We start from the raw sequence: 26,866 nt of genomic DNA, 5'->3' as shown, positions 1-26,866 counted from the left end.
AGACTGAGCTCAAGTGCTGAAGTGTTTTAGAGCACTGCAGGCTGTGGCCAAGAGCTCAGACTATGTCAGCGCTGCTCTGCTCAGGAAATTGGGAGTCTGGAGCCAGCGAGCTGCGAGATCCTGTGATGCCATTGCTCACTCAGCACAGCTCTGAGCTGCATCACTCCCAAAGAAGGCGAAGGGAAAGGGAAAGGGAAAGTCCAGCTGTGCCCAGCTGCGACATGTGAAAGGAAGGCAGCGACCAAGTCATTCTTCCGCGCCATCTAATCCTTTACTACTGAATCAGTCACTGCATTCTACAACCAGATTTTTCTGCCTCTGTTTGCGTTTGTCACGTAGAACCACGTCTCCCTGATGGTATTCCATGTATCCTCAGCCACCCCTCGACACAGCAACAGCAGCCAGATGTGGTTTGCTGCTGATGGACACCCAGGCACGTAGAGAGGGAGGCTGGGGCAGAGTCAAGGCTCCAGAGCGTTTGCTGGGGACTGCCAACAGCCAGGAGGAGACCAAAGAATGGGACCATGGAGGCAGCACTTTCCAGAGCCAACATCCTGGCATGAGCTGGAATGATGGGGAAATGTCCTGCCAGGCTGGGCCTGGTGGCACAGAACTTCCTTGCGAAGCTCCAGCAAAAGTGGCGTCCTGTGCAGCCACGGCAATTCCAGGCTGTCGGTGTCGTTCTGTCTTCCCACAGCACCCATGAGGGGACAGGCCAGGATTTACCCTGCAAGGCTCTCCTGGGGTCCCTGGGGTGGCTCAGCTGCCGACCCACACACAGCCCCGGCCTCCTCCATGGGCTGGAGCCAAGGACACGCGGGAGCAGAATCCCTTTGGGCCATGACATTCCTGCCAGCTCCTGCCACCCCAGCCCAGCCCAGGTCTCAGTGGTGTGTGTGGGAGGGAAGAGGAGGCAGGAGGAGCGTTGCAGCAGCTCGGAGGTGGGAGGTCACAGGAGGGACACGGCGGCTGAGGTGGGAACCGTCCTGCAGCCTCCCACTCCTTCCCGTCTTGTGTCATCCACGGCCGGCGCTGTTGGAGGGGCTGGTCCCCATCTCCTGCCTGCCAACAAGCCCAGTCTCACTGGGAAGTGTTGCCACACAGCAGCTGGGTTTGTCCTGCCACTGCTGACCGGGAGCTGTGGCAAGGAGTGACCTGGAAAGCCCCTCCGGACACCTGGGAAAACCCTTCCACAGCACGGGTGGCATCCCAAGAGGAGCCTTCCCATCCCTCTGCCTTCCCTCCAGCCCCCCTGACACCTGCAGCCTCTGGTGGGAAGCTCCAGGTGGTCCAAGGAAACACCATGTAGGAAGGGAATGATGAGATCAAGGGGAGCAACCTCACACCCTGATTTCCCCTCTCCTCCCCTGCTTTGTGGGAACTCTCTCAGGATTCAGAGAAGTGGTGGTGCAAATAAAACATGGAGCATTCCCCACACAACGAACAAAAATCACTTTGAAAACCCTCAGAAAATCCGTGAAATGGGCTTTGAATGCTCAAGGACTTTCACTCCACGCTCAGCTCAAGCTTCAAAGCTCAAAACACAGACACAGAATCATCCAAATATGAAAATGTTCAGCTCAGAGAAGACCTCCAAGGTCATTGAGTCCAACCATTCCCCCAGCACTGCCAAGGCCACGTCCCCAGGTGCCACATCCACATGGATTTTAAATCCTCCCGGAGATGGTGACACCACCACTGCCCTGGGAAACCTGTGCCAGGGCTTGACAGCTTTTTCAGGGAAGAAATTCCTCATTATATCTGACCTGACTCTCCCCTGGCACAACTTAGGGCTGTTTCTTTTTCTTCTGTCATTTATTACCAAGGGACTGGAGCCCAACCCTCTCCTAGCAGGAGTTGTGCAGAGCCACAAGGGCCCCCTGAGCCTCCTTTTCTCCAGGCTGAGCCCCTTTCCCAGCTCTCTCAGCCTCTCCTGGAGCTCCAGCCCCTTCCCCAGCTCCATTCCCATCCCTGGACACGCTCCAATGTCCTTGTCATGATGAGCCTAAAACCTGAGCACAGCCAGTACCTGATGTACACAAGGAATGAATAAAGATCCAACACAATGAGCATTTTCCATGCTAAAGACAGGAACAGCTGTCAGACCATCCCTGTGCACCTCTCTCCTCACTCTAGATGTGATCCAGCTTGTCCTCAGACAAAATGCCCTCAGACACATCAGGCACAAACACGCAGGGAGAACAAAAAGCACTCCAGGCAGCAGAGAGAACTCAGCAGCGCAGCGGGGACATGCCCCAGTGCCAAGCTGTTTTCTTTGGATCCCTGATTCCTTTCATACCTTTTCAGCTCTGCAAAAACATCTCTGGGCCCCACAGTAACTCCCCAGCAGAACATCTGCCCACTTTCAAGCTGGTTGAGCTGCGGCAGTGGTTGGTATCCCCTGCAGATTTCTCTGATCAATAGAAACTGCTCAGGGATCGCAGGCTGGGACATGTCTGACAAGAGCGGGAGAATTTACACAACAGGCTGGGCTGAGAGAGGAGCTGGGGACACATGGGGAACAGCAGGAGGCATGGGAAGGGTGGCATGATGTGACATGTGACAGCTGAGCGGGACCGTCCCTGCCCGTGCCCTGAGTGCCCTGATCCAGATCTCTCCACAGGAAAGATGAGACCAAGGTGGCTCCCCAAGGTCCCCATTCCCTGTCCTGCAGCCAGGGGTGGCTGGGGAACATCCCAGGACATCCCAGTGCACCCCAGTGCATGCCAGTACATCCCAGTGCACCCCAGTGCATCCCAGTGCATCCCAGTGCATCCCTTTGCATCCCAGTGCATGCCAGTACATCCCAGTGCATCCCAGTGCACCCCAGTGCATCCCAGTACACCCCAGTGCATCCCAGTACACCCCAGTACACCCCAGCACATCCCAGTGCATCCCAGTGCATCCCTTTGCATCCCAGTGCATCCCAGTACATCCCAGAGCATCCCAGTACATCCCAGTGCTGGGTTTCTCCTGGCAGCTCCAGAGCTGCCTTGCTGAGTCCCCTCCTGGCAAGCACCGGGCTCTGTCTGCACAGGAAAAATGAAATCTCTCCTCCCTCTCTTTGGATCCTTAAGAGCAAATTCTCAGCTCAGCCTCCCAGCCAGGGGCAGGGCTGAGCCTGTCCCCAGCTCCTCTCAAGAGGCTCTGGCTGCTCATCCTCTTCCAGCCAAAGGTTTGCAGGGCACTGCTGCAAGAAGGCTGAGGCCAATAACAGCTCCTGCAAGCTGTTGGAACTCCGAGCTGGCTCCTCTGGAAACCCTTGGCAATTAAAATGAAAATAAACTCTGAGTGTTCCCTGCAGATATCTGTGTCCGTCTGCTGGCAAAGCCCATGCCTTGAATATATTTTAAGCTTTTTGTAGCACTGACAGTAAGGGAAGATTAAATTTGACACTTGTGGTCAAAATATTAGTCTAATATTTTCAGTATTTTGTCCTAGAATATGCAAAAGGGATCCCATTAAAAAAAAACAATTAAAAAAAAAACAAAACAACACTTGTCTGCGCAGCACAGAAATGCAAGGTTTTATTTGAGGATAAGTGGAGACACACCTACCCTGAAATGAGATATGGGCCCTGTAAAAGCAGAGAGCTGTCCTTGTCCCCAAGGCTTCACAGTCTAATGAAAACAAACAGTGAATTAAGGAAGGAAACAGAAGGAAACAGAGCCAGTCACTTGTCTGAGGTCTGGCAGGAGCGATGTGCTTTGGCTGGGATTGGAGCACTCGGCCCTTGGGGCTTTACAAAGCTCTGCTGGGTGAGAGCTGGACCTGCCTGACCCCCTGCCCTGGGCTGAGCCCAGGATTCTGTCCCTGTGCTCAGGTGAGACCCCACCTGCAGAGCTGCCCCAGCCCTGGGACCAGCACAGGGAGCACCTGGAGCTGCTGCAGGGATCCAGAGGAGGCTCCAGGGGGATCAGAGGGATGGAGCAGCTCTGCTAGGAGGAAAGGCTGGCAGAGCTGGGATTGTTCACCTGGAGAAGCTTTGGGGTGAGCTCAGGGTGGCCTTGCAGAGCCTGAAGGAGCTGCAGGAAAGATGGAGAGAGACAATTGACAAGGGATGGAGGGGCAGGACAAGGAACCATGGCTTCAAACAGTCAGAGGGCAGGGATGGATGGGATATTGGGAAGGAATTGTTCCCTGGGAGGGTGCCCAGAGCAGCTGTGGCTGCCCCTGGATCCTTGGCAGTGTCCAAGGCCAGTCTGGAGCAGCCTGGGATAGTGGGAGGTGTCCCTGCCCATGGCACAGGGGTGGAACTAGGGGACCTTTAAGATCCCTTCCAACCCAAACCATTCTAGGATCCTCTCTTATCTCCCTAAACCATCCTGCTTTTCACTATTTCTTGCTTACTCTTCCATACTTTCTTTTTCCCCAGTCTCTTCCCTCCCTGCTCTGCTGGCAAGAATCCCATCCTTGCTGCTGGGAGCCTTAGTCAGCCTCGCTGACCAAACCACGTGTTCTGCTCAGAACATGACTTGTAGCTCTCCAAAGTATCAACAGCTGCACCCAACTTCTGCACAGGAAGATTTTTTTGCAGTGTCATTGAAGTCAGAAGAGCTGGCTGAATTTTTGTAAAGGAAAGGGATGTTACAGCCAGCCTGGGACATGAGAAAATCATTTTCTCTCTTTGATCCTATTTTTTAAAAGCCCAAATCTGAAATGCTTTTCATGGGGAGGTGGGGGGGAAACCAAAGATCTCTCACTAAAAAAAAGTGTTGAACTTTCCAGACTGTTTCTCTACCCAGGGAAAAGGAGAAGTTCCTGCACATCACTGTGTGTGCATATCAAAGTACACATCAAAGAAAGTTTCTGTTTTAATGAGAACTTTCCTGGGGACAAAAAAAAAAATCCAACTTCAACAGTTTGGGTAAGTCTAAATGGCAACACCTCCATGCCAAGCACTTCCTAAATGAGCAGATTTCCTGGGGGAGGCTGGGATGCTGCAGAGGGGCAGAAGGAGCAAGGAAGGAACTTTCCTGGGATACAGGAACCCTTCCAGCTGGACATCAGAGCTTGTGTGTGTGAGCCCTCGTGGTTTGTGCTGCTGCTCAGCTCCAGAGGATCCCAAAGGCTGCAGCCCCTCTCTGTCAGGGACAGCAGCTGGCAGCCAAGACTGCCATCCTTTTTCCCCCCAAGTACAGTAAAATCACACTTTTCCAAGCAGCAATAGCAGACTGCTGTGGCAGCACAGTTTTTTTGGTAAGATGATTTTGGAGAAGATGACCCCAGAGCAGACAAACATCCCATTTTGGGCTTAAGCCCCGACGTTTTTGCACATTGAGCAAGGGCAGCCTCTTGTGAATTCTGCTTACACGGGGACATGAAGCAACACGTCAGAGGAGCGGACCCTTTCTTCGGGGTCACTCGGTTCCTGCCATCTCACCTTCCCCAAAAGCCTCTTCCCCTTTCTCTGGGAAAGGAGAAACCAAATCCCAGCAGAGGCTGCGCTCGCCTCTCCTCTCGCTCTCCCCCTGCTTCTCACTTTCACTCCCGCTGGTTTCACCTTCCCTCTGCCAGGAGGAAAAGCCTGCGGAGCTTATCCAGCCCAGCGGCAGGGCTGGTCCTGGTTCCACCCACCGGGACTTTCCTGGCTTCCTTCTGCAGGAGCGGTCGGAGGCAGGAGCCGGCCGGAGCGAGCGCGGCGCTCCCGCTGCTCCTGCCGGGCTCGGTTTCTACTGTAGGCGGTGCATTCCTCGGGAGGGAGGGAGGGTGTGCTCCGGTGCCTTCCCACACTCGGGACAGCTCTTATTTAACGGGGGTCTCCATGCAGGGCAGCGCCACAAGAGGTTGGGCCGTGCCCGGCTGTCCCGCAGGACGCTGCTGCCATGGAGAGCGCGGTGGAGATGGGAGCGGAGCCCGGCGGTGCCCAAAGCTCGGGGATGCAGCTCCGCAGGGATGTGAGGAGGATGCGCTGGGCTCTGCTGCTGTGCCTGCTGGCCGTGCTGCTGCTGCTGCTGCCCACAGCCTACCTGCTGCTCGGGAAGCTGCGAGCGCCCGGCTCCTGCGGCAGCCAGGTAAGGCACCGACTCACCTGGCTCCGTCCTGCGCCTCCCAACGGAGCCTTTCTGGAGCTCTTTCCGTGAATTTCTCGCCTTCGAGGGCACCTGTGGGACTGGCTGGTGCATTCCTTCTTCTTTACCCAGAGGATAAATCTGATTATCGCTCGGTATTTTTAACTAGCGCTTCTTTATTTTCACTGAGGTTACAAGCAGTGTGAAAAACTTTTTTTTTTAAAAAAAAACAAACTTTTATTGCTGTGCTGCGAGGGATGCTTAAAAACAAAAATAATCGCTGATTGCTAGAAATCACTGCCTCTGCACTGATTTCTGCCAGATTTTTGACACCATGGCTCATTTTCCTGCCTTCTTTCGGGTTAAATGTGCGGCTTTCCCTGGCAGTGTGTGATTTCAGGGAGATGTGCTGATGTCAGTGGGTCAGTCACCCGTCACCGGGCTGAGTGCCACAGCTCTGGTGAATCAGTGATCATCATTAATGCGAACTTCTGCGGGGATCTGAGACAATTAAGGGAGTCTGACTCTAAACTTGGCATCCTGTTTCTAGCTCCTCGTTAAAACTAACTCTCAATCCAGGGCTCTTCTCCTTTGCCAGACAGCTACACCCACTTTGCTCGCAGCCGTACAAACTCGTGCTGTGCTGCTTCCCACCCTCTCCCACGCTGCTCCATCCCTCCTGCGAGCGCCGCTTCCCTCGGGAGCTGCGAGTTCAGCAGGAATGCCCCTTGCTGCAGGTCTGCTGAATTAAGCTTTGCGTTTTTAGCTCCAGGTCTGAAATTCCCCGCTTAATCAGCTGGCTGGGAGGAAGGGCCCGAGAAGGATGGGGTTGTTTTTCAGTGTCACCCGGCTCACGTTCAGCCCGGGGATGTTTAGGGAGGGTGGGAGCCGCTGGAGGCTCCCAGGGCAGTGCTGGCCCCGCTGTGACCCCGAGGCTGCGCTGCCCGAGGGATGCTCAGGGTGCGGCATCCTCTGCGCTGCCTCTGTGCAGCCCCTCGGGCTGTTCAATCCGGCAATTCCTCAGTGGCTGAGCTGGGGATTGCCCTGAGCCTGTCACTGCCGGCTCCGGCTGAGAAAACCAGGCTGCCCTGGCTGCAGGGCAGAGCACAGCTTGATCCAGGGGCTGGGCCCCTTCTGACAGCGTTTCTGAGAGGATTCCTTCACTTCCACAAGTGTGCAATTGTGGCAGGGCAGAGGGGCTTGAAAAGAGATTGGGGGTAAAGGACACGAGGTGCTTTGGGCAGTCTCTGGGTTTGTTTGTGTCCCACGAGAGCAGAACTGTTCAGCCTCGAAACAATCTTGGAGTGAAAGAATAACAAAATATTAACTTGTTTAATCAATCCAATTATTTAAGTTATTTAATTCCTTATTTATTATTTATCATTTGGTCTCGAAACAATCTTGGAGTGAAAGAATAAAAAAATATTAATTTGTTTAATCAATCCAATTATTTAAGTTATTTAATTCCGTATTTATTATTTATCATTTGGTCTCGAAACAATCTTGGAGTGAAAGAATAACAAAATATTAACTTGTTTAATCAATCCAATTATTTAAGTTATTTAATTCCTTATTTATTATTTATCATTTGGTCTCGAAACAATCTTGGAGTGAAAGAATAACAAAATATTAATTTGTTTAATCAATCCAATTATTTAAGTTATTTAATTACTTATTTATTATTTATCATTTGGTCTCGAAACAATCTTGGAGTGAAAGAATAACAAAATATTAATTTGTTTAATCAATCCAATTATTTAAGTTATTTAATTCCTTATTTATTATTTATCATTTGGTCTCGAAACAATCTTGGAGTGAAAGAATAACAAAATATTAACTTGTTTAATCAATCCAATTATTTAAGTTATTTAATTACTTATTTATTATTTATCATAAGTAAATAATAAACTTGGAAACAATCTTGGAGTGGAAGAATAACAAAACGTTTAATCAATCCAATTATCTAAGTTAATTAATTCTTTATTATTATTATTTATTATTATTATTTATCATTCGGTCTCTAAACAATCTTGGAGTGGAAAAATAACAAAATGTTAACTCATTCAACCAATCCAACTATTTAAGTTATTTAGTTAATTGTTTCTTTATTTATTATTATTATTTAGTCTCGAAACAATCTTGGAGTGGAAGACTAACAAAACGTCAACCTGTTCAATCAATCCAATTCTTTAAGTTATTTAATTAATTATTTCTTTATTATTATTTATCATTATTATCATTTAGTCTCGAAACAATCTTGGAGTGGAAGAATAATAAAATCATCACTTGTTAAATCAATCAATGGCTCATGATCCTGTTGGCAGAGGAAAGTACTTTTATGAGTGGGTTTGGCTGCTTAAGAGGAACAGCAGAATGTGAAGGGTCAGAATTGCTGTGCAGGTGTTCATCCCCATGCACCTGCTCGCTATTAGCGACAAGAAATGTTTCCACAATGATGTAAGGAGGAGATCAGAGCAGTTCCAAGCTCTGTGAGTCGCAGGGAGGAAGAGGAAAGTCGTGGGGGCTGGCTGGGTGCCCTGGGAGGAGCTGGGCACTGCCTGTTGCTGGGATTTCACTCACTCTGCTGCTCTGTGCTCATCCCTGCACAGGGCACAGGGCTGGATGTGGCTGTCAGTTCCCCCAGGAGCCTGAACCTTCAGGGTGGCTCAGTCCCTGGGAATATTTCTGGGCATAAAAGCTCTCTGGAAAATGTCTTCTTGCTTTTCCTTCTGCATTTGAAGTTTGCTAAAGAACTCCATCCTCGTGTGCCCCATTGACAGCTCGGATCAGGAGTTCTGGGACCAGCCAGGTGTGGCAGAGCTCTCTGGGCACTGGTTTTGGGCTGTGGGCACTCTGGGACGAGTGAGCAGCACTGAGTTTGTCCCTCCTGAGCCTTGCAGCCCTCTGGTTGCCCCACAGAGCTCTGCCCACACACAGTTGTCACCTTCCAGTGCTCTGGGGACAGTCCTGGGAGGAGGGAGGGACTCAGCAGGTGAGGAGCAGATTCAGTCAATTCCTGAGTCCTTCCTGGAGCAAGGAGGAGAAGGAAAGCCCGGGAAGGTTTGTGTGTCCCTGGGCACGCTGCTTTGATCATCCCTGCCATGGGTGCATGTGGTGTCCCTGGTGCCTGTGCAGGGATGCAAACTCACCTCTTCAGCTGGAAATGTGCCTGTCAGGAAAAAGCAGGACAAGTTATGTCATTACAGCGACACGTGGGTTCCCTCTGTGTCATGGGATGATGCATCTTGATTGAATAATTCCAGTCTGGTGACGTTTTTCCCTGGACACCTTCCAGGTTCCTCTGGGACAGAGAAATCACTTTATTTTGTGCTTCAATCCAGAGTGAGGAGTGGAAATAGGGTTTTTCAAACCAGAACACATGGCTTGTGTTACTAGCAGGAAATCTATGTAAAGGCCATAGGGGTGTCCTGCCGGAGCAAGGGTCATCCTTCCTCAAAGGGAAGCCAAGTTTCAGTCTGAGTTCCTAAAACCATGGATGGAGTGGCACAGGAGGGCAGCTCTGGCTGCCTCAGCATCCCACTCAGCAGAGCATCAAGTGGCCTGGAGAAGCTGGTGTCTGGGTTTATTTTCCATGGCATGTCAGGGCTGCAAGCAGCATCCAGAGGAATTCCTGTGTGCCAGGTCTGTGCTGTGTCAGCTGCAGGGGGGAAGGGACCTGCTGCAAAGCAGGATTGAAAACCCTGGATCCTGCCAGAAAGCTGGCAACAAATCCCAGCAGAGATCTGCCCTCATGGCCTGCCCATAAAGGAAGGAGAACCTCAAAAGGCTTCCTGCTTTTTGGGGAAGGAGAAATGTCTGGGGAGGAGCAGCAAGCACACCTGGATGGGCCCAGGTGTTGGGATTCCCCTTCCAAAGCCAGCACCAGTTAAAATCCCTGCCTGGCCACTGATGCTGGATGCAAATGTTCCTTGTGGGCACATGCCTTGGGTACAGGATTCCCCTGGGCAGCAAAATGTTCTGATTGAAGCCAGTTTTTACTGGCACAGATCAATTCCTACCAAAAATTCCCAGCCCAGGCCATGCAGCGTCTCTGGAGTTAGAAAAATCTGTGTTTATGTACTGCACATGACCTGCAGAGATCCCCCCTGTGAAAATGGAGTGGATGGAGGAGCTGGGAGTATTTTGTTTATCAGTCTCTGCCTGCAGTTCCAGCTGCTCTTCCCATGCATTCCATAATATCCCATTGGATATCAGCCCTTCTTTTTGGGTTTAGCAGTGTCTGGATATAAATGCACCGGGGCTTTTGGACATTTGTGGTTCCAGAAATGTTCTGCACACAGCAATCCCCAGGGTAATTAGAGCTGCCTCTCCAAATATCTGTGAGTCAGCTCAAGGTGGGGTTTTCAGCATCACTCAGTGGCTGGGCTCTCCACAGTAGCCAAAGGGAAAGTTGAGGCTGTGAACTTCTCAGGATCACAGCTGAGCAAGGAAGGGAAAAGAGAGAAAAGCACAGATTTGAATGTTCTCTGCTGCTCAGCTCTCCCTCCCCATCAATGCACAGGTACCACTGACACGTGCTCACTGTGCAGCATTGTGTTCTGCTAACACATTTTCTGTAGGAGATTCAGATTTATATTTACACCCTTATGAGGCAGCACAATTAGGATAAAAAGAACAGCCATACCTTTGCCAAGCAACAGAATAATTTCACACCTAGCTCTATCCCCCTGCTCTGTCCTTCAGCATCTCTGAATGCAGCTCCTGCTCCTGCAGTTTCCAGCTGGATTTCTTGGGAAACAAGTAAATTTAGGTTTAAACAAAACCTTTTTGTTATCTTTTGTAAAGAAGCAGAATTCCTCTTGCTCTCCTTCCCGTTTTCCTGCCACCTCTGTTTGGATTGCAGCAACCGAGTTTATACAAGTTGGGCTTCAAGTATGTAAACAGTTCCACAGAAGTTACGTTCTTAAATGCAGGTTTGGGATTGAATTTTTCTCTGGCTGCAGGATCTGTAGAGGATGGGATCACCAGTGAGAATTAGTCACTTGGGAAATACGTGGGAAATGTAACACAAGGAATGTGTAAATATACTCCTAGGTGCATACACCTGGCTGAACACAAGAGTGTGAGGGAAATCCTTAATTCTCACCTTGGGCTTCCCACCAGGGCAGGGACTGGCTCACACCACCAGGGCACTCATGGTTACTCACCACACACAGCAGGACTTTGAAAGTCCTTACACATCACGAAAGGCTCAGAAATCTCCTGCACAGCACAGCAGCAATTTTCCCTCAGCCCCACACTGGAGTTTCACAGCACTCTCTGCCAGGAGCCTGCTGGGGCTGGGCCACACATTTCTGTACAGGTGGGCAAGGGAATGAAATAAAAACCAAAAGGGGATTTTTTTCCCTGCTGTTTTCCTTCTCCATTTTTTTCCCAACACACTGAAGCAACTATCTTAGAAATGACTGTTTTCTGCAGGAGCACATGGATGTTTACTTCCAGTAAAACATTAAACCACCTTTGAGTTTACTTTACAGCAGTCCCCAGCCCCAGGCAGGCTGGCTCTCCTTCCACAAACATTCCCCCTCCCCAGCCGATATAAATTATCTATTTTCTCCTTCTCCTGCAGTGTTCTAAGCTGTGTGAGACACAGCCAGCAGGAGACAGCTTCAGCATCCACACATTAATATTGATTCAGCCTTTTACTGGGCAAAGATCCTCCTTTTTATTGGCCTCAGATCCTTCACTATGAGCTGACCAGGAGTGGTTTATTCTCTTTATTCATTCGTTTATTATTATGTATTTTTGGTGGCTGCCCATAAAACACACCAGACATTCTGGGATGGGGGTTTGTGACAGTCCTGAGGGTCAGTCCTGAGGGTCAGTCCTGAGGGTCAGTCCTGAGGGTCAGTCCTGAGGGTCAGTCCTGAGGGTCAGCACAACCCAGGCTGCTCCAAGGGCTGCTCCTCACAGCTGTACGAGGCTGGATGCAGAAGCAGCATCCCTCAGCATCCCGCAACTTCCACAGCATCCCAGAGATCCCCACAGCATCCCCAGATCCCCGCAGCATCCCGCAGCATCCCATAGCTCCCGCAGCATCCTGGAGACCCCCGCAGCATCCCGCACCTCCTGCAGCATCCGCAGCTCTCTGCAGCATCCCCACAGCATCCCCAGATCCCCGCAGCATCCCAGAGATCCCCGCAGCTCCCGCAGCATCCCGCAGCATCCCGCAGCATCCCGCAGTTTCCTCGCTCTGGATGTGCCCGGGGAGCGCTGGGGCAGCCCCGGCCGTGCCCGGGTGACTCGGGGTGCCCGAGGGACAGGTCCCGGTCCCCCCGGCCGTGCCCGGGTGACTCGGGGTGCCCGAGGGACAGGTCCCGGTCCCCCCGGCCGTGCCCGGGTGACTCGGGGTGCCCGAGGGACAGGTCCCGGTCCCCCGGCACGGCTCGGGCTCAGCGGCAGCAGGGCAGCGCCCAGGGCCGTGAGGGAGCGGCTCCAGAGGGGAATTGCAGAGGAAAGGAGGGATGAGCCGTCCCCAGAGCAGCAGAGCTCACCCCTCAGCTGCTCTCAGATCTGCTCAGCTCCTGTCCCCCAGAAGTCACCCAAAATTCCAGACAGACCTCAGGGACGGGCTCAGTCTGGAAGAAGACAGGTGCAGGACAAAAGGCTGATGCACCTCGGTGTCTTTGCTGGTGCTGTGGGAGAACCTTTAAAGGCTCCTGTAAAGGCTCCTGCCCTGCCCAAAGGTCTCTCCCTTTGCTCTGCAGGGAGCGAGGGGCAGCAGAGGGGTCCCAGCAGTGCTGGGCAGAGTCTCCATCCCCGGCTGCCTGAATCTCCCTGCCTGCTCTGCTGCTGCTCCCCAGGCCGTGCCGAGGGCTTGTCCAGCCTCAGAACTGAACAAACCTCCCCAGGCTCCTGGAACCCTTTCAGAGATGAAGGCAGCTCCAGACCAGCAGCAGGAACATCTTGCAGTGAAGCAAATCTCACCTTTTCCAACAGCTCCGCCTGAACTCCGTGATATTACTGCAGCTATTGCATGTTCTGGGATAACTCTGGGAGCTGACTGCCTGTCTCTCTGCCCTGCAGGTCACAGAGGATGGGGGATCTCGCTTTCTGAAGCAACGAGCAGTTGCTGCTGGTGAGTTTGTCACCCTTTCCCCACTGCAATCCCAGCACACAGCTCCCTCAGCACCCCAATCCCTGCCCAAACCAGCCAGGGCACAGCTGGGTGAGAAGATGCAGGAGGTAACCGGGGCCAGAGTGAAATGGGAGCATTTCTAACCCCGGGCTGTGAGAGCTGTGCAGGCACAGCTGCCCCCACAGCCCTGCAGGGTCAGTGGGACCCTGAACGAGCCCAGGCAGGGATTTGGGAGCCCGTGCTCCTCACAGTTCCCCCCTGCTCGCCCTCTGGCAGTTCAGGACACAGCCACAAAGCTCCCTGTTGATGCTGCAGGTCTGACAAACTCCCTCCTTTGTGTTTTATTACCTTGGGGATGTCAGTAAGAGACCACAGCAAATAATCCCCGACTCAGACCTCTGCAGAAAGGGAGGGGGCCTGCACACGTTTCCTCTCGGGCATCAATCACCACCCACGTTCTGTTGATACCAGGGCAAGGTTCTTCCCCCAGAGGCTGCTGGCACTGCCCAGGCTCCCCAGGGAATGGGCACGGCCCCGAGGCTGCCAGAGCTCCAGGGATGCCCAGGCTGGGATGTTGGGGGGTTTGGGCAGGGAAGGAGTTGGACCTGGATAAACTTTGTGGCTCCCTTCCAGCTCAGGATACTCTGTTATTTTATTATTGAACAGCACCAACCATCCTCACACCATTTTTTTCCCTTTTCCCTCAGTTACGAACACGCTCTCCAGTGCAGAGAAGCCACGAGCTCACCTGACAGGTAATTCTTGCTCAAAACTAAAGCAGATGATGTGGTTCAGTTCCCTTGGTCTGTGTGGATCTGACAGGAGCAGGGGTTGCAGGAACCATGGGGAACACAATAATCAGCTTTGCCTCGTTGACCACGCCAGGCTGAGTTCAGCGTGGCTGTGGGAAAGGGCCCCTGAAGGAGGGAGGTGACAGAAATGTCACCACTTTTCCAAGCTCCTTCTTTCACTGGACAACCAGCTTTTGTAACTGAACTGAAACAGATGCCTGATGTCTTGGAGATCTGCTCAATCCTCCAGAAAAGGCACGGGAAGGAGCTCAAGTGAGCCCTCGTGGAACAGTGGATTGGCAAGAATTACAAATTTTGGAGCAAAACCAGGTCAAATCAGGTCAATTTTATTTTATTTTTCTATAAGGCCTGACTCAGACCACACACACACCATATTCCCATAAATCCTCCTCCCTGTTTTCAGGGAGATAATCTCTGGCACATTTCAGAGCAAGCAGGGGAAGGAAGGGCAATGCCAAGCTGAGCCCTCCAAGCCTTTACGCTGTGGTAGGAAGGCACCATCACAGAGTCCTGTCACAGGGTGGGCTGCCAGGCCTTCCCAAAGAGCTTCCAGGCCTTTCCAAGAGGTTTCCATGCCTTTCCAAGGGGCTGCCAGCATCTCCAAGGTCTCCATCTCCCCACCTCAGCCTTGACATTGCCCTGAGACTTCTCCCATCCTCTCCAGCTCCACCCACATGGAAAATTTAAGAGTTCCCAGAGAAAAGTTTCTGTCTGGCTCCAGTGAGTGCCAAAGGGTTTTCCAGCTGGCCTGATGCCATTTATTCCTCTCACTGCAGAGGCTTCCCCAGCACCTCGAGTGTTGCCCCAGGGTGCACTTTGCAACTTGAGAAATGCAGGAAATGCTGGGATTCTCCTCACAAAGCCTCCTGCAGAGCTCAATCCAAATCCACCTGCAGGCTTCCATCCATCCTCAGCTCAGGGCTGAGGCATTTCCCTGCAGAGTTTTCTTCCCTTAATCCAGCAGCTCCTTCCTGATGCACATCCTCAGTGTTTTTCCCTTTGGCTCAGGGGTTTCTGCAGCTCCAAAACTGCCCTGTCCTTGTCCACAATCACATCTTTGATTAAGTGCAAGTTTTAAAGAGCAGGAGGGCCATGTCTGCTACTGTAAGATTTTGTTTTCCCCCATGGCAGAGAGATCCAGAGGCTCTGGTGATTCAGAGGAGCAGCCAAAGCTCTGCTCTGCTGCTGGGAACTTCCCTGCTTTACACAAAATCCCAGCTGCTACAGGGAAACACCCAACAGTTTGCTTCAAATTTCCTCAGCCTCCATATTTACAAAAATTCCTTTGCCATCATTCCCAGGCAGCCTCCCTGGGACTGTGGCCATCCTCTTTGGCATTCCACTGAGGGCCAGTCACTGCTGGCCACAGAAAGGAGCAAGAAAAGGGGAAAGTTCAGGGAATTTTTGCTCTCCTGTCTGTGCTGTGCTACATAGTAACCAAGGAACCCAACATCTGTGGATTATCTTTGACCCTTTTTTAGCCTGAACATATTCCTGGTGCTTCTCCCTGTGGCAAGGAGTTTCCCAGCTTAACAGCACTTTGCAGGCAGAGAATATTTCCTGTTATTTTCAACTCTTTGCACAATGATTTGTTTGGTTCCACCCTGATTTTCTCTTCTCAGAAACCATGACTTGGGCATAGAAAGTGTAGAAGGAATAATTATTCTCCTGATCTTTGTTACATTTCCCCACCTCAAGTGCCCTTTTCAATGTGAAAATGGCAGACTACAAATCCTAAATTGTAGGAGATCTCTTCCACACCTTTATTCTGTCTTCTAGTTTTAGGCACATCCATTGTGAAGGTGAGAGCAGAGGAGAGGAATGAGAATTAGGTAGAGTTCTTTGGGAATGCACTGATTAATTGGCAGTAGCAGAATAGATCCATGTTTTGGTGTCTGTTCCTTTATGATAAATCTTCCAGCTGCTCTTGGCCTTTTTAACTCACACTGAGAATTTTTATTCATCCAATCTGGAACGGAGCTCTCCCCTCCCTGGTGACTTTACCCACTGAGATGTGCCAATACCCAGCTCAGGCTTCCCTCCAACCCCATTTTCTCCTGTGCATTAATGTTTCTTTGGGGCTTCTCCTTGCTTTGCCATCATTCTTTCCCCACTTCTTTGGCTGGATTTGGGGTCAGGATTCAGGGCAGTGCCTGTTCCTTCTTGTCACCAGCCAGTGGCATGGTGGATGAGCAGTGGTGCAGGACCTGCCTCGTGCTCCTCATGCTGCAGTGGTCCAAACCCACCTCTAAATCTGGCCAGAGCATCACTTCTGCTTCCAAATTACCTTCATTAAATCCTCAGGGCATGAACTTGAGCTCCAGAGACCCTGCAGACACAGGACCTTGCACCACAAGGGCTTCACCACGGGCTCCAAACCCTTGCTGAGACTCAGAGTTCAGGATTAGGTGTTAAAAACTGCAGAAACCCCACAGATTCAGCACAAAATATATCCCAAATCTGACAGGCAACAGGGATTCTCCAGCAAGAGACTGAACCAAAAGGGATCTGGTGACAGGAGAATTAAGGGATGCCAGGAATTTATAGTGTGTGAGAAATGTGGCAATGAATCCTTTATTAAAAGCAGATGTTAATTCCTTCAGGAATTATAGGTATATATGCAGGAAGTAGAGCTCCAGAATTTAGGAAATAAATATCAGAGCAGCTGCTATTATTTATTTAGAAATAAATAAAAAACAGCTGCTGCTAGAAAAGGAGCTGTGCTGTATTAAAAAGCACTTGAACATTCATTTTATTCTCCTGACTTTTACTGAAAGCACAGGGGAAAGTAATTAACTTGAAAATAGAGAGCATCAATAGAGGGAGGTTCATCCTAAGAGGGAGGTTAAAGCTGTGAAACCTGACTAATTCTAGAAGTTAGGAAGTCATGTAGTTCATTTGAGATCTTATCATATTCGATAGCTAATAAAATACATTTTATAACGAATATAAAAATTCACTGTGGAATTGAGTGTCATTGACATTTTCAATGCATCATTCCACAGAATATTTCACAGGCAGCTTCTCTTCAAGTTTCCCCCCAGATTCCAGAGATAGATTAGAGCCCAGGACATTTTCTGGAAGTATTCTGATCTTTCCTCATCCTTCCCACCTCAAACAAGATCTCCTCTGCTCTCTGAGATGTGCTGCTCCAGGCTCTTGCAAATCTTGGTGTGATCCAAAGCTCCCTGAGCTTTTCCCAGGATTCAGAGGAGTCCCTAACCCAAGAGGTGGATGAGGATGAAGGCAGACCAGGAGCACTTCCATTTTTTTTTAATTCACCTCTCTGTATCTCCATTGTGTTTAACTTTATAATGCTTCTATAATTTAGCTTTCCTTTCCTTGTCCTCCCAGAATTTCTTTCCTCATCCACTTTGTCTCCAGGGAAGAGATCAGATTTGATATTTCAGCAGCCCTAAAGAGAAAAGGCCATTATTTTGTTGTGCTACTCAGAGAATATAAAAGGAATTGCACTCCTAACACCTTCCTTTCTCCACATGGATTATTTATTGTTGGAGGAGAGGGAAATAGAGGCCACTGGGACATGAGCACAATCCTTTTTCTGAGTCTCATTTCAGCCAGGATGAACCTAATGGTTTTTGCAAAGGGAATTCCAAAGCCTTCCCACACCTGCATTGTGCTTGCCACCCTTCCCATGCACACACACCCCCTTCCCCAAATACTGAATAAAAAACAACTTCAAACATTAACACAAGCTCATTAAAAAGGTCTCAGTTCCTGGAGTTCTGTTCCCTCAATCTTTTCTAAGCATTTATAATTCATTTTCCAGGTTCACTTTAATACCTGAGATAATCTCCATGCTTTTTATCCTCTTCTCCCCACTGCTGCTGTTTTAGCACAACAGTTTTACCTGGCAGTCAGTTAAGAGCAGGGACAGCTCTTGCAGAAAAGCATGCAAGGCCTGAGGTTTATTGTCCTGTCTGTTGTGTGTGAGAAATCAAAGTGGTGAAGGCAATAGGGCAGCAATTCCCTCATTTTTCCCCTGCAGCCTGGGAAGCATCCTCAGCTTGGATCAGACCGATGCTGGGTTTAGGATGGAGTTCTGCTTGTAATCAGCTCACCACAAGATTGGGTTAAAAAAAGTCTGGAGGAATGTTGAGGCTGACTCCAAACGTAGTATTTTGTTCCAGAAAAAAAGAAATAAAGAAAGAAAAGAGGAATAAAAATGGTTTAAAATAGAATGTGTCCCCTTTGTCTTGAAGCACAGTGGTGTCTTTGAGGTTTTTGCTAAAAATCCAGTGACCCTGATAGACCAAAAGCAATTCTACAAAAGATGTCCTTGAGAGCACTCAGGAGGAGAAGCTCGAGACAAGGGCTGAGCAACCCCAAACCCCTTAAGAAGAGGCTTGGCAGGAGGAGAAGTCCAAGTGTCTCAGGGCTTGCTGACACATCGTGGTGACCAGTGTGGACATTTGGCGAGCTCAGCACTCCCTTTCTAAGAAGCAGAACGGCAATCCACCCCTGCTGAAGGAAAAGATGGTTTAGGATTTCCTCTTCCTGTGCCCAGCCTGTAGGTACAAGCATGGTACAAGTGTCCCAGTGCTGGTGTCACTCAAGGACAAGCTTTTCACTCTGGACATGGGTGAGGTGGGAAGGTAAAGCCATCTCCATTGCTTCCCAGTGCCAGGAGACTCAGCCTGGAGTCTCACTCATCCTTTGGGGTCTCACCCACAAGCAGGACCCCCAGGCACAGTTTTCACTGTCAGGATCTTCCTAAAGCACCCTTGGCTTTCTGCCCCGACAGCTCACCCCCAGAGGCCCTGTGGGCACCCTGGAAAACACCACTGGACAGTTGTCCTGCAGCACATTCAGCTCAGTTTCCAAGCTGAGAAATAAGAACATTTCTCCCCCAGCATTTTGCTCACCCTCTTTCAATTCCTCCCCGTTTGGAGCAGAGATTTCCCGTTAGATCCACACCCCTGGCTGTGGCAAACTCACCCACCTTCCTCTCCCTCTCTCTCCCTCCTGCAGTGAAGAAGCAGGACCTGGCCAGCGCCGTGGGGAGCCACATGCCCATCCTGCAGTGGGAAGACAAGCGAGGCCTGGCCTTCACCAAGAACAACCTGAGTTACTCCAGCAACGCTCTGGTGATTCCTGTGTCTGGGGACTACTACGTGTACGCTCAGGTCACCTTCCGAGGGCCCGTCGAGAGCAGCCACAAGCCCAGCTCTGTCACTGAGATCATCACCAAGGTCACTGACAGCTACCCCGAGCCCACCCAGCTGCTGATGGGCACCAAGACCCTCAGTGAGAACAGCAATGGTTGGTTCCAGCCCATTTATCTGGGCGCTGTTGTCTCCTTGGAGGTGGGAGACAAGCTGATGGTCAACGTGAGTGACATCAAGCTGGTGGATTACACCAAGGAGCACAAAACTTTCTTTGGGGCCTTTCTGCTGTAGGACTCTGGCAGCAGCTGGTGGGGGATCCCTCCAGGGCCATTGGGGGGACCTCGTTGGCTTTGTGGGCGCATGTTGGGGTGAGATCTCTGCTGGTTTTCTTCTTCTTCTTCTTCTTCTTCTTCTTCTCCTCCTTCTGTGCCATCACTCCCCTGCAGCTCACCAGAGCCTTAATTTAATGGGTAGGGAAAGGTGAAGCTGCAGGTTGAAGTGAAATAAGCCCTCAAGAAAACCAACAAAAAACAACCCAAAACTAACTCAAAACCCACCCCCAGAAAAAAATCCAAAAAAACCAAAAATAAAAACCCCAAAGCAACAAAATTAACAAACAAACAAAAACAAAAACAAAACCAACAAAAAAAAAAAAACACAACCAAAAAACCCCAAAACAAACAAAGAAAAGCCAAAACAGAAAAATGAAAGTCATATTGGAGGGGGGAAAAAATGTATTTTTGAAAGGAAAAGTTGAGAGTTCTTCGAAATTTTGTAAACTAAGGAGGAACAGTTGATATCTGTAGGTAGGAATTTTCATCTTGAATACTGAGCTAGGCTATGTCAGTAATTCCACCTTCAATCTACAATTTCCTCAGCTCAAAAAGAAGAAAAAAAAGGGTTTTTGAGCTTTCTCCAGCACTTCCAGTATAGTTTTGCATGACCCTTCTTCAAATTCTCATTTCTAAAAGGTAATTACTTCTCATAATTTCCTTATGAATAGATTTACTCAGTACTTTGCACTAACATAAAGCTCAGGTTAATTATTAACTGCTTAATTAATCCCTTCCAACTTCCCTGTAAAGTAGATTAAAATTATATCTTGTGCTTTGCAGAAGCTACTTGAGATCTTTGGTTTTTCCAAAAAAATTGTTTGCAGTTCTCCAAATCCATATACAGCCTCAAAATGTTCTGGAAAAGATCTAGGGAACACACAAAACACTTTCTGTTTCAGCAGGAAAGTGGAATGTCCCTTCCAGGTCCTTACTTTAGGATAACAGAAGAAAAAACCCAAGGTAGAGACACAGAGCAGAATTTTGCACACTTTTAAATCAGCCACCGAAATTTTGGGAGAAATCCTCTGCGATGTTTTGCTTTCCATTAGAATTAATGCAAATTACTTCTGGCCCCAAGGGACCCCCCAGCCTTGCCCTGGGTGAAGGTTGGCCACCAGTTGTCCCCACACAAGGTGAAAAGATCCAAAGACACGACCCTGGTGGAGCTCAGGGGTGTTGAACTTCCCACCTTGCACATACTCATTTCCATAGATCTTTCTGTCTGTCAGGGAGATTCCCATTTTTCCCTCCCCTCCTGCAGCAAACACATCTCCAGCAGTGGCTCAGGATCCTCATGGGTCTGGATTCACAGCCTGAACAGATCTCACAGCCAAGCACTCACTCCCAACCAGCAGGCTCCCCTCTCTACAGCTCTTCCCCGCCTCACCTCCTTGGATTTCCTCCATTTTTCCACTTCTTGCCCAGAAAAGCAAGGTTTTGTAGCCTAAGCTGGTGTTCCCACTCCAAGCCCACCCATCAGTGCTGGAGAGATGCTGAGGTGGGGAATTGCAGCCCTGGGGGTGAGGGGTTGTATCTGGAGAGCTGAACCAGGCATTTGTAGTGGAGCCAACCCCAGGTGTGATCCTGCAGCTTTGTCCATGGCAAAGCCCTTCCCACCAGGAGACCTCTTGTGGCTCTGGGAGGATCTGTTTGGGCTGGCAAGGAGAAGTCAGTGGAGCAGCTGGAGCAGAGGCCAAAGGAGATTGGGAAGGGAGGAGAGGAGCAGAGCAGGAGGAAGGAAGGTCCAGGCAGCACCAGGATCTCTGTGGCTTCATGTCTTGGTGTAAGGACCTCCCTGCTGGCATGAAAACTGGCAGGTCTTTTATGGTAAATCATCTCAAAATGGAGACTTTTTGCCCCTTCCTCCCTATCCTGCATCTCCTGGATCCCACAGTCTCAGTCCTTCCCTGTTTTAGGCACATCACCACAGCCAGGACTTTGCCACCCTGCCCTGCCCTCTTTTCCTCTGCAGGTGTCTTCTTGCTTCCAGATTTTCCTTGACTCTCATCAATGAGTGCTGGCCCCTGGCTCAACTCTGCCTGTCTGGGGATCTTGACAAATTCCCTGCATCAAAACCTCATCCCAGTTTGGCTTCCCATCCTTTCTTTGACTCATCCTTCGCCTTCCCCACATCCACATCTCAGCTGTCCTCTTGATCCCTTCCTGCCTCCCTGGCCCTGTCCATTAGGTGCAAGGACACTTCTTTATCCAAAATGCCACGTTTTACACTCAATTTCTCCAGAGCACAAAGAAAACTGACACCTCAAAATCGGTCTGGATTGGAGAAACTGGATTTAATTATCCTGCAGGCAGATGGAAACACTCTGAGTGAAGGGATCCTCTTATGTCTTTGTGATCCAGATCATTTCCATCTTTGAGTCATTATTCCTATTTTATCTCCACCTGCTCAGCCTGTTTTTTTAAGCTGGGTTTGGAGCAGTTATTCCCCAATTATCCATTCAGTGTTTAGCACACACAACCTCAGCCTTGTTCTGGTGATCCAGCTCCTTTCCAGGGTTCCTCTTCCTGCTCAGAGATTCCTCCCCCAATCCCTCACTCTTGGCACTTCTAGACAAAATTATTCCCTGTGGAACCCTGAGCCTTTCTATGTCTCAGATTTTGGGAAGTGTACCCCCAACACATCACCTTGAGTCTTTAATCACTTGGCTGTGTGCCCAAAACGGGATCTGAACTCAAGAAAACATAAAATTTGGAATATGTAGAGCACTTTAGGTGACAGCACATGAAACAACGTGGTCAGTCTCATAAAGGAAGATTTGAAATCATCTTTCCAAGCTGATTTTCCAGTAATTAGGCAGGAGAGCTTCTGCAAAGGGCAAAATTGGGTGAATTTGAATTGATCCTCAGAGGAAATTGGAGGGGAAATTCTCTTTATTCTGGGATAATTACAGTAATTCAGCTTCTCTTTTCTGCGAATGCACTGATCATTCTGAGGGCACAAGGCAATCCTGGTGGGCTGGGACAGCAGATTTCCAGGGAAACTCTATCCCAAGGCACCATCACTCAGTCCTGGTGTGCTGAACGATGGGAATTGTGAGGGCTGGGGGAGCAGAGTGGGGAATGCAACATTTGGCATTCCAAGAGCCTTCTGTGGGATACACACACACATACATATAAATTATTATAAATTATTTTTACTTGTTGGCTATTCCAGAGAAGTTCCAGGAAACCCATTGGCAATAATGAGCCTTTTCTAGCACATCATTTGTGTCCACTGCACACTAAAGATGAATTTCACCAGCAAAACATTCCCTGCTGCAGCTGCGTTCCAGGTGTGATTCTCCTGATCCATAATCCATAGAAATATTTATTTTAGTCCAGTTAGAGCTCTTGCACCCCATTACCCACACCAGCTTCAAGCAAATTTAGCACACATTTTATAGGAAATCAAACAGAATATGTGGCATTACTTGTTTTAAAGTGGTGCTGGCATATTTATCCCCACATGTATCCTCATGGAAATTCTCTTTATTCCCTTTTTTCCCCTTTTTCAGTGCTAATAATGTTACTGTAACAGTAACCAGCACTTAAAATAAGTGTTCAGAGGCTGATTCTGGCCCTGTTTTATATTAGATATTCCTCCACAGAAGTCAAAGGAATGAACTCAGAGTAAAGCCACTTCAGTGAGACTAAAGTCAAGCTTAAAGGGAAATATCTCCAACAGACTGAACCTAAACTGTGGATTCTCAGATTTTTTTTTAAAAAAAAAGTTAAATAAGGATGCAAGTGTTTTCAGAAATTTGTGTTTGTTGAGTTAGAAAATGTAAAGCATTTCTGGAGATGTGAAAATGCCCAGGCATCATCAGCATTTTCAATTAAATGAGAACCTCATGAGATCTGGTCATGGGAAGCAGAGATCTTAAAGTCTGTGGTCAAGCTGAATCTGTGCTTTGTTTTGGGGGCTGTGAAATTAAAATCATTATCGTTAAAAAAAATAATGGAATCTGGAGAAAAAGGGTGAAATAGGCAGTTTGGGCTAAATAATGATTTCAGGCTTTGACCCTTCTATTTCTTAGGAAAAAGTACCCCAAAGCACTTTTAGAACAAAACTATTGAAAGAAGAATCAAATTATTATTATTTTTTAACAGCTGCTCAAAATATTCTAGATCTTAGGAGTTGTCTTCTTCCCTAATCTCTTTCATCCCTCAAAAAACTAACACTAAACACAACTCAAATTCATCAAAGAGTTCATTACCTACCACTTCCTTTCCCCTTAAAATCTGAATATTGATAAATAAGCATTAACTTTCTCTCCATCTACGTGCAGAAGTGAATTCTGTACATTTTAATCAAGGTATAAAGAAAACAGCTCCAACCCTGCCAACATTTATTTGTGCTGGATGCAGCCCAGAGCACGTGGCTGGAGGGGATCATGGTAAAATCCAGCTCCTCTTTGGTGGATGGGAGGAGTAAAATCCACATGACTCAAATTAAAAGTGGATAGAATGTTTTAATTTAATTTAATTTAATTATCCTCTGTTCCATCATGGTTTGGAGTGGTGGCAGGGCCTTTCCAGCACAGGGGTGTTGGCAGGATGGGTGTCCAAAGGCGTCAAACATCACCCAAAAAGATTCTTCTGAGATGATTTTGGATGGGGCAGGGCAGGGGATGTGATGAGCAAACCTCTCTACAAGGGGGGTCCCCAACCCAGCCCAACAGATTTAGGAATTCGCTTAAAAATCTCAACACAACATTCCAGAATTGTGAAGGAATCTTGTTTTTTCACCCTTCTATGGCACAACTGACCACCCTGTCCTTTGTTTTATTTATCCTGTGAGTGGCCCATCATTTCAGTTGAGAAATGAGGAGAGAATTCGTTCTTTAGAAGAATCAGAAAATGTCAAGGATCTTTGCCCCGATGTGGGTGCTACACACCAGTAATAGCATTTTGCTATTGTAAGGGATTTTCTAGAAGGGATTGTCTTTTGTCTTGTGCCTCAGCACTGAGATGTACCTTTACCACAAGAACTGACTTAGCTTCTTTATATTTTCCAATTTTTTATGATAATAAAAATGCAACTTAACGAATGTGACCACTTTTGATCCCAGTCCCCTTCCCAAAACACTAATCACCATTAAGAGTGACCAGTTAACGCAGCCAGGCAGAGCTGATGGATAACAAACCCGTTTGCTTGTGTGTAAATCATTATTTTATGTAGTTAGAGGTCCCTCAGCAGAGTGAAATCGGGTCCAGATTTTCCCCTGGGAATTTAGAGATGCTTGAACTTCATAAGGCAAAAAATCATACACAAAAACACCTCAGCACTTGGGGAGTTCTGTGTTCCCAACTCAGCTCCTGGCTGACAGGCACAACCCAACCAGGGAATTTTGGCCAAATGAGATTTTGGCCAAATTTTGGCCAAAGTGAAGGCAGCAGAGCCTTGGGCACCCCAACCCTGTTCTAGCTCCAGCTTTGCTGTCCTTATCCATCCAGCAGAACAGCAGCATCCCCTGGATATTTATTCCTCATCCTGGCTGCTGTTAGCTTCAATTCCTCTGCTGCCAAAAAAGAAAATTCCTTTCTTTCCACCAACAGAACTGGGAGACATTCTCCCATTTTATTCCCATATTATTCCTTATTCTCAAAATCTGTTTTGTTTTCCTGGCTTGAACTCAGAGTATCACATTTAAATTGCTTCAGAAGAGGTTTCTGGGGAAGGGCTCTTCAGGTTTCCTCCTGAAACTTCCAGGAAGGTTTTCACTGGAATACTCTGATGGAGGAAATTTGTTTCCCCCGTTTTCCACCCACTTGCAAATCCCTGAGAGGTTTTGTTAAAAGCCTCTGTAGCTCAGCCAGGAGTTGATTAGACAGTGGGAATCAGGCTGCTTTCCCCTGTGACACCAAAGAGATGTTATTTGCTGTTATGTTGTTCTCTGTTCTTTTTAATCCAATATCTACCTCACATTTAGCAAAAGCAAAGCACAGTTTTATTATTATTATTATTACTATTATTTTCTGTTTTAACTTGAGCAGGGCAGAATTCCATTTCACTGCCATTTTACTCCATGCTTTGCATATTCAGGGTAATAACTTGAGATTCTTTGTGGTCTAAACACGCCGAGTGTGAGCATTGTGCTGCTGTTTGGCTTCTTTTAATCATATAAAAAGTGTCTGCTCTCAATAAATCCAGGCCCCTCTCGAGAGTGGAGGAGGAGAGAGGCACATCCCTGGAAAGCAGCACGTCCTAGGGAAGGTGGGAATACCAGAGGTGCTTCTCTCCCAGGCTGGAGAGGGATTTTTGTGGTGGTTTTCTGGGTAAAGATGACCCAAGCACCTGGTGAAGGAGAGAACCCCACTGCTCTCACTCTGGGCTGGGTGGGGAAATCTTTGTGGGGAGGATTCCTACAGGGTTTAATGTTAAATGCACATTTATTATCGTGGGCATGACTCCTGAGGGGAGGGTGACCTCACTCTCACCCTGGAGGGTCACTCCAGGAGCTCCATCCTCCGGAGCAGGACACTCACAGGAGCTGCACATTCCCAGCTCTCCCTGTTGGCTCCAATGCCCAAGCACAGCTGATCCCTCCCAGCTCTGACCCCTTCTCCCAGCTGGGGACAAGATCCCAGGGGATTCATCCAGTTTTGGGGTTTCTCTGGCAAGGCTTTTGTCCCCATGGAGGACCCAGCATGAACTGGAAGTGATTTTCCCTCCCAGGAAGCTCCAACACTATAAAAATCCCAGCTGATGGACAGGGATGTGTTTCCCATCCCTCTCAGCATCCAGAGAGTTCCCAAAGGAAATGGGAGCTCCACTTCCATCCCTTTGTGAGCCCTGGTGCCAGCACTGGCTGAAATTCTCTCACAGAGTGTGAACTTTGCAGTGACACTTCCAAATTCCCGTTTCCTGATTGCTCAATCCCTCGGAACAACATGAAAAGCATTGCCTGGGAGATCATAACCCAGTTTATTAAGCAACACAAGTCAGCAGTGTTAGGTTGTTTTGCTGAATTATGAACTAAAATAGCTTTTCCAGCTGCTCTCATCCCTGTACAAATCTCCTTATGTTCTGCCATTGATTGTAGTTTTATATTAAAACGTCAAAAAAAGGCACTGAAAATGTTTGCTGCATATTTATTGGTACTGTACATAGAGATGTCTTAATTTTATGGAAGAGAAATTGTAATATTCATGGTATAAAGTTTAGATCTATTATACTTGATGCTATTTCCTCGGGAAATTAAGTTTATAGATAGTTCTTTAAAATGTTCTCTATGTCTTAAAGCGAAAAAATAAAATTAATTGGATTCATATTTATTCTTGAGTGTTTTTTTATTCTAATAAGCACTTACCAAGTGCTCTATTCACAGCTGGGAAGGGCAGACATTTCCCCATGTCAAAGTTTATGGTGTGTTATTAATGTGTAGGGTTGGGGTTTTTTTATATAAACTATTAATTCCATTCAGAATACACACAGAAAATTATTAATCCTGGCATTTCCAGAGCAGTGAAATTAAAC

The 26,866-nt window shown here is 48.4% G+C and overlaps 1 protein-coding gene across 2 annotated transcripts; it reads left to right on the top strand.

The window, feature by feature from the left end:
• The first annotated feature begins 3,693 nt into the window (after nt 1-3,693).
• On the top strand, nt 3,694-26,664 carry TNFSF15 (TNF superfamily member 15). Of its 2 annotated transcripts, none has more exons than XM_086858176.1 (5): nt 3,694-3,823; nt 5,771-6,014; nt 13,059-13,110; nt 13,818-13,865; nt 18,915-26,664. In XM_086858176.1, exons 2-5 carry the CDS (start codon nt 5,826-5,828, stop codon nt 19,340-19,342), a joined length of 717 nt encoding a protein of 238 aa, XP_086714302.1. In that variant the 5' UTR covers nt 3,694-3,823; nt 5,771-5,825; the 3' UTR covers nt 19,343-26,664. The 2 variants fall into 2 exon arrangements, with proteins under 2 accessions (XP_086714302.1, XP_023793850.1); XM_023938082.2 differs by lacking the exon at nt 3,694-3,823 and adding an exon at nt 5,585-5,684.
• Nucleotides 26,665-26,866: the final 202 nt, after the last annotated feature.

The sequence above is a fragment of the Cyanistes caeruleus genome, chromosome 20 (genome assembly GCF_971803275.1).
Source record: "Cyanistes caeruleus chromosome 20, bCyaCae1.hap1.1, whole genome shotgun sequence".
NCBI classification, from domain to species: Eukaryota; Metazoa; Chordata; class Aves; order Passeriformes; family Paridae; genus Cyanistes; species Cyanistes caeruleus.
This window is presented reverse-complemented; position numbering and strand designations above follow the sequence as displayed.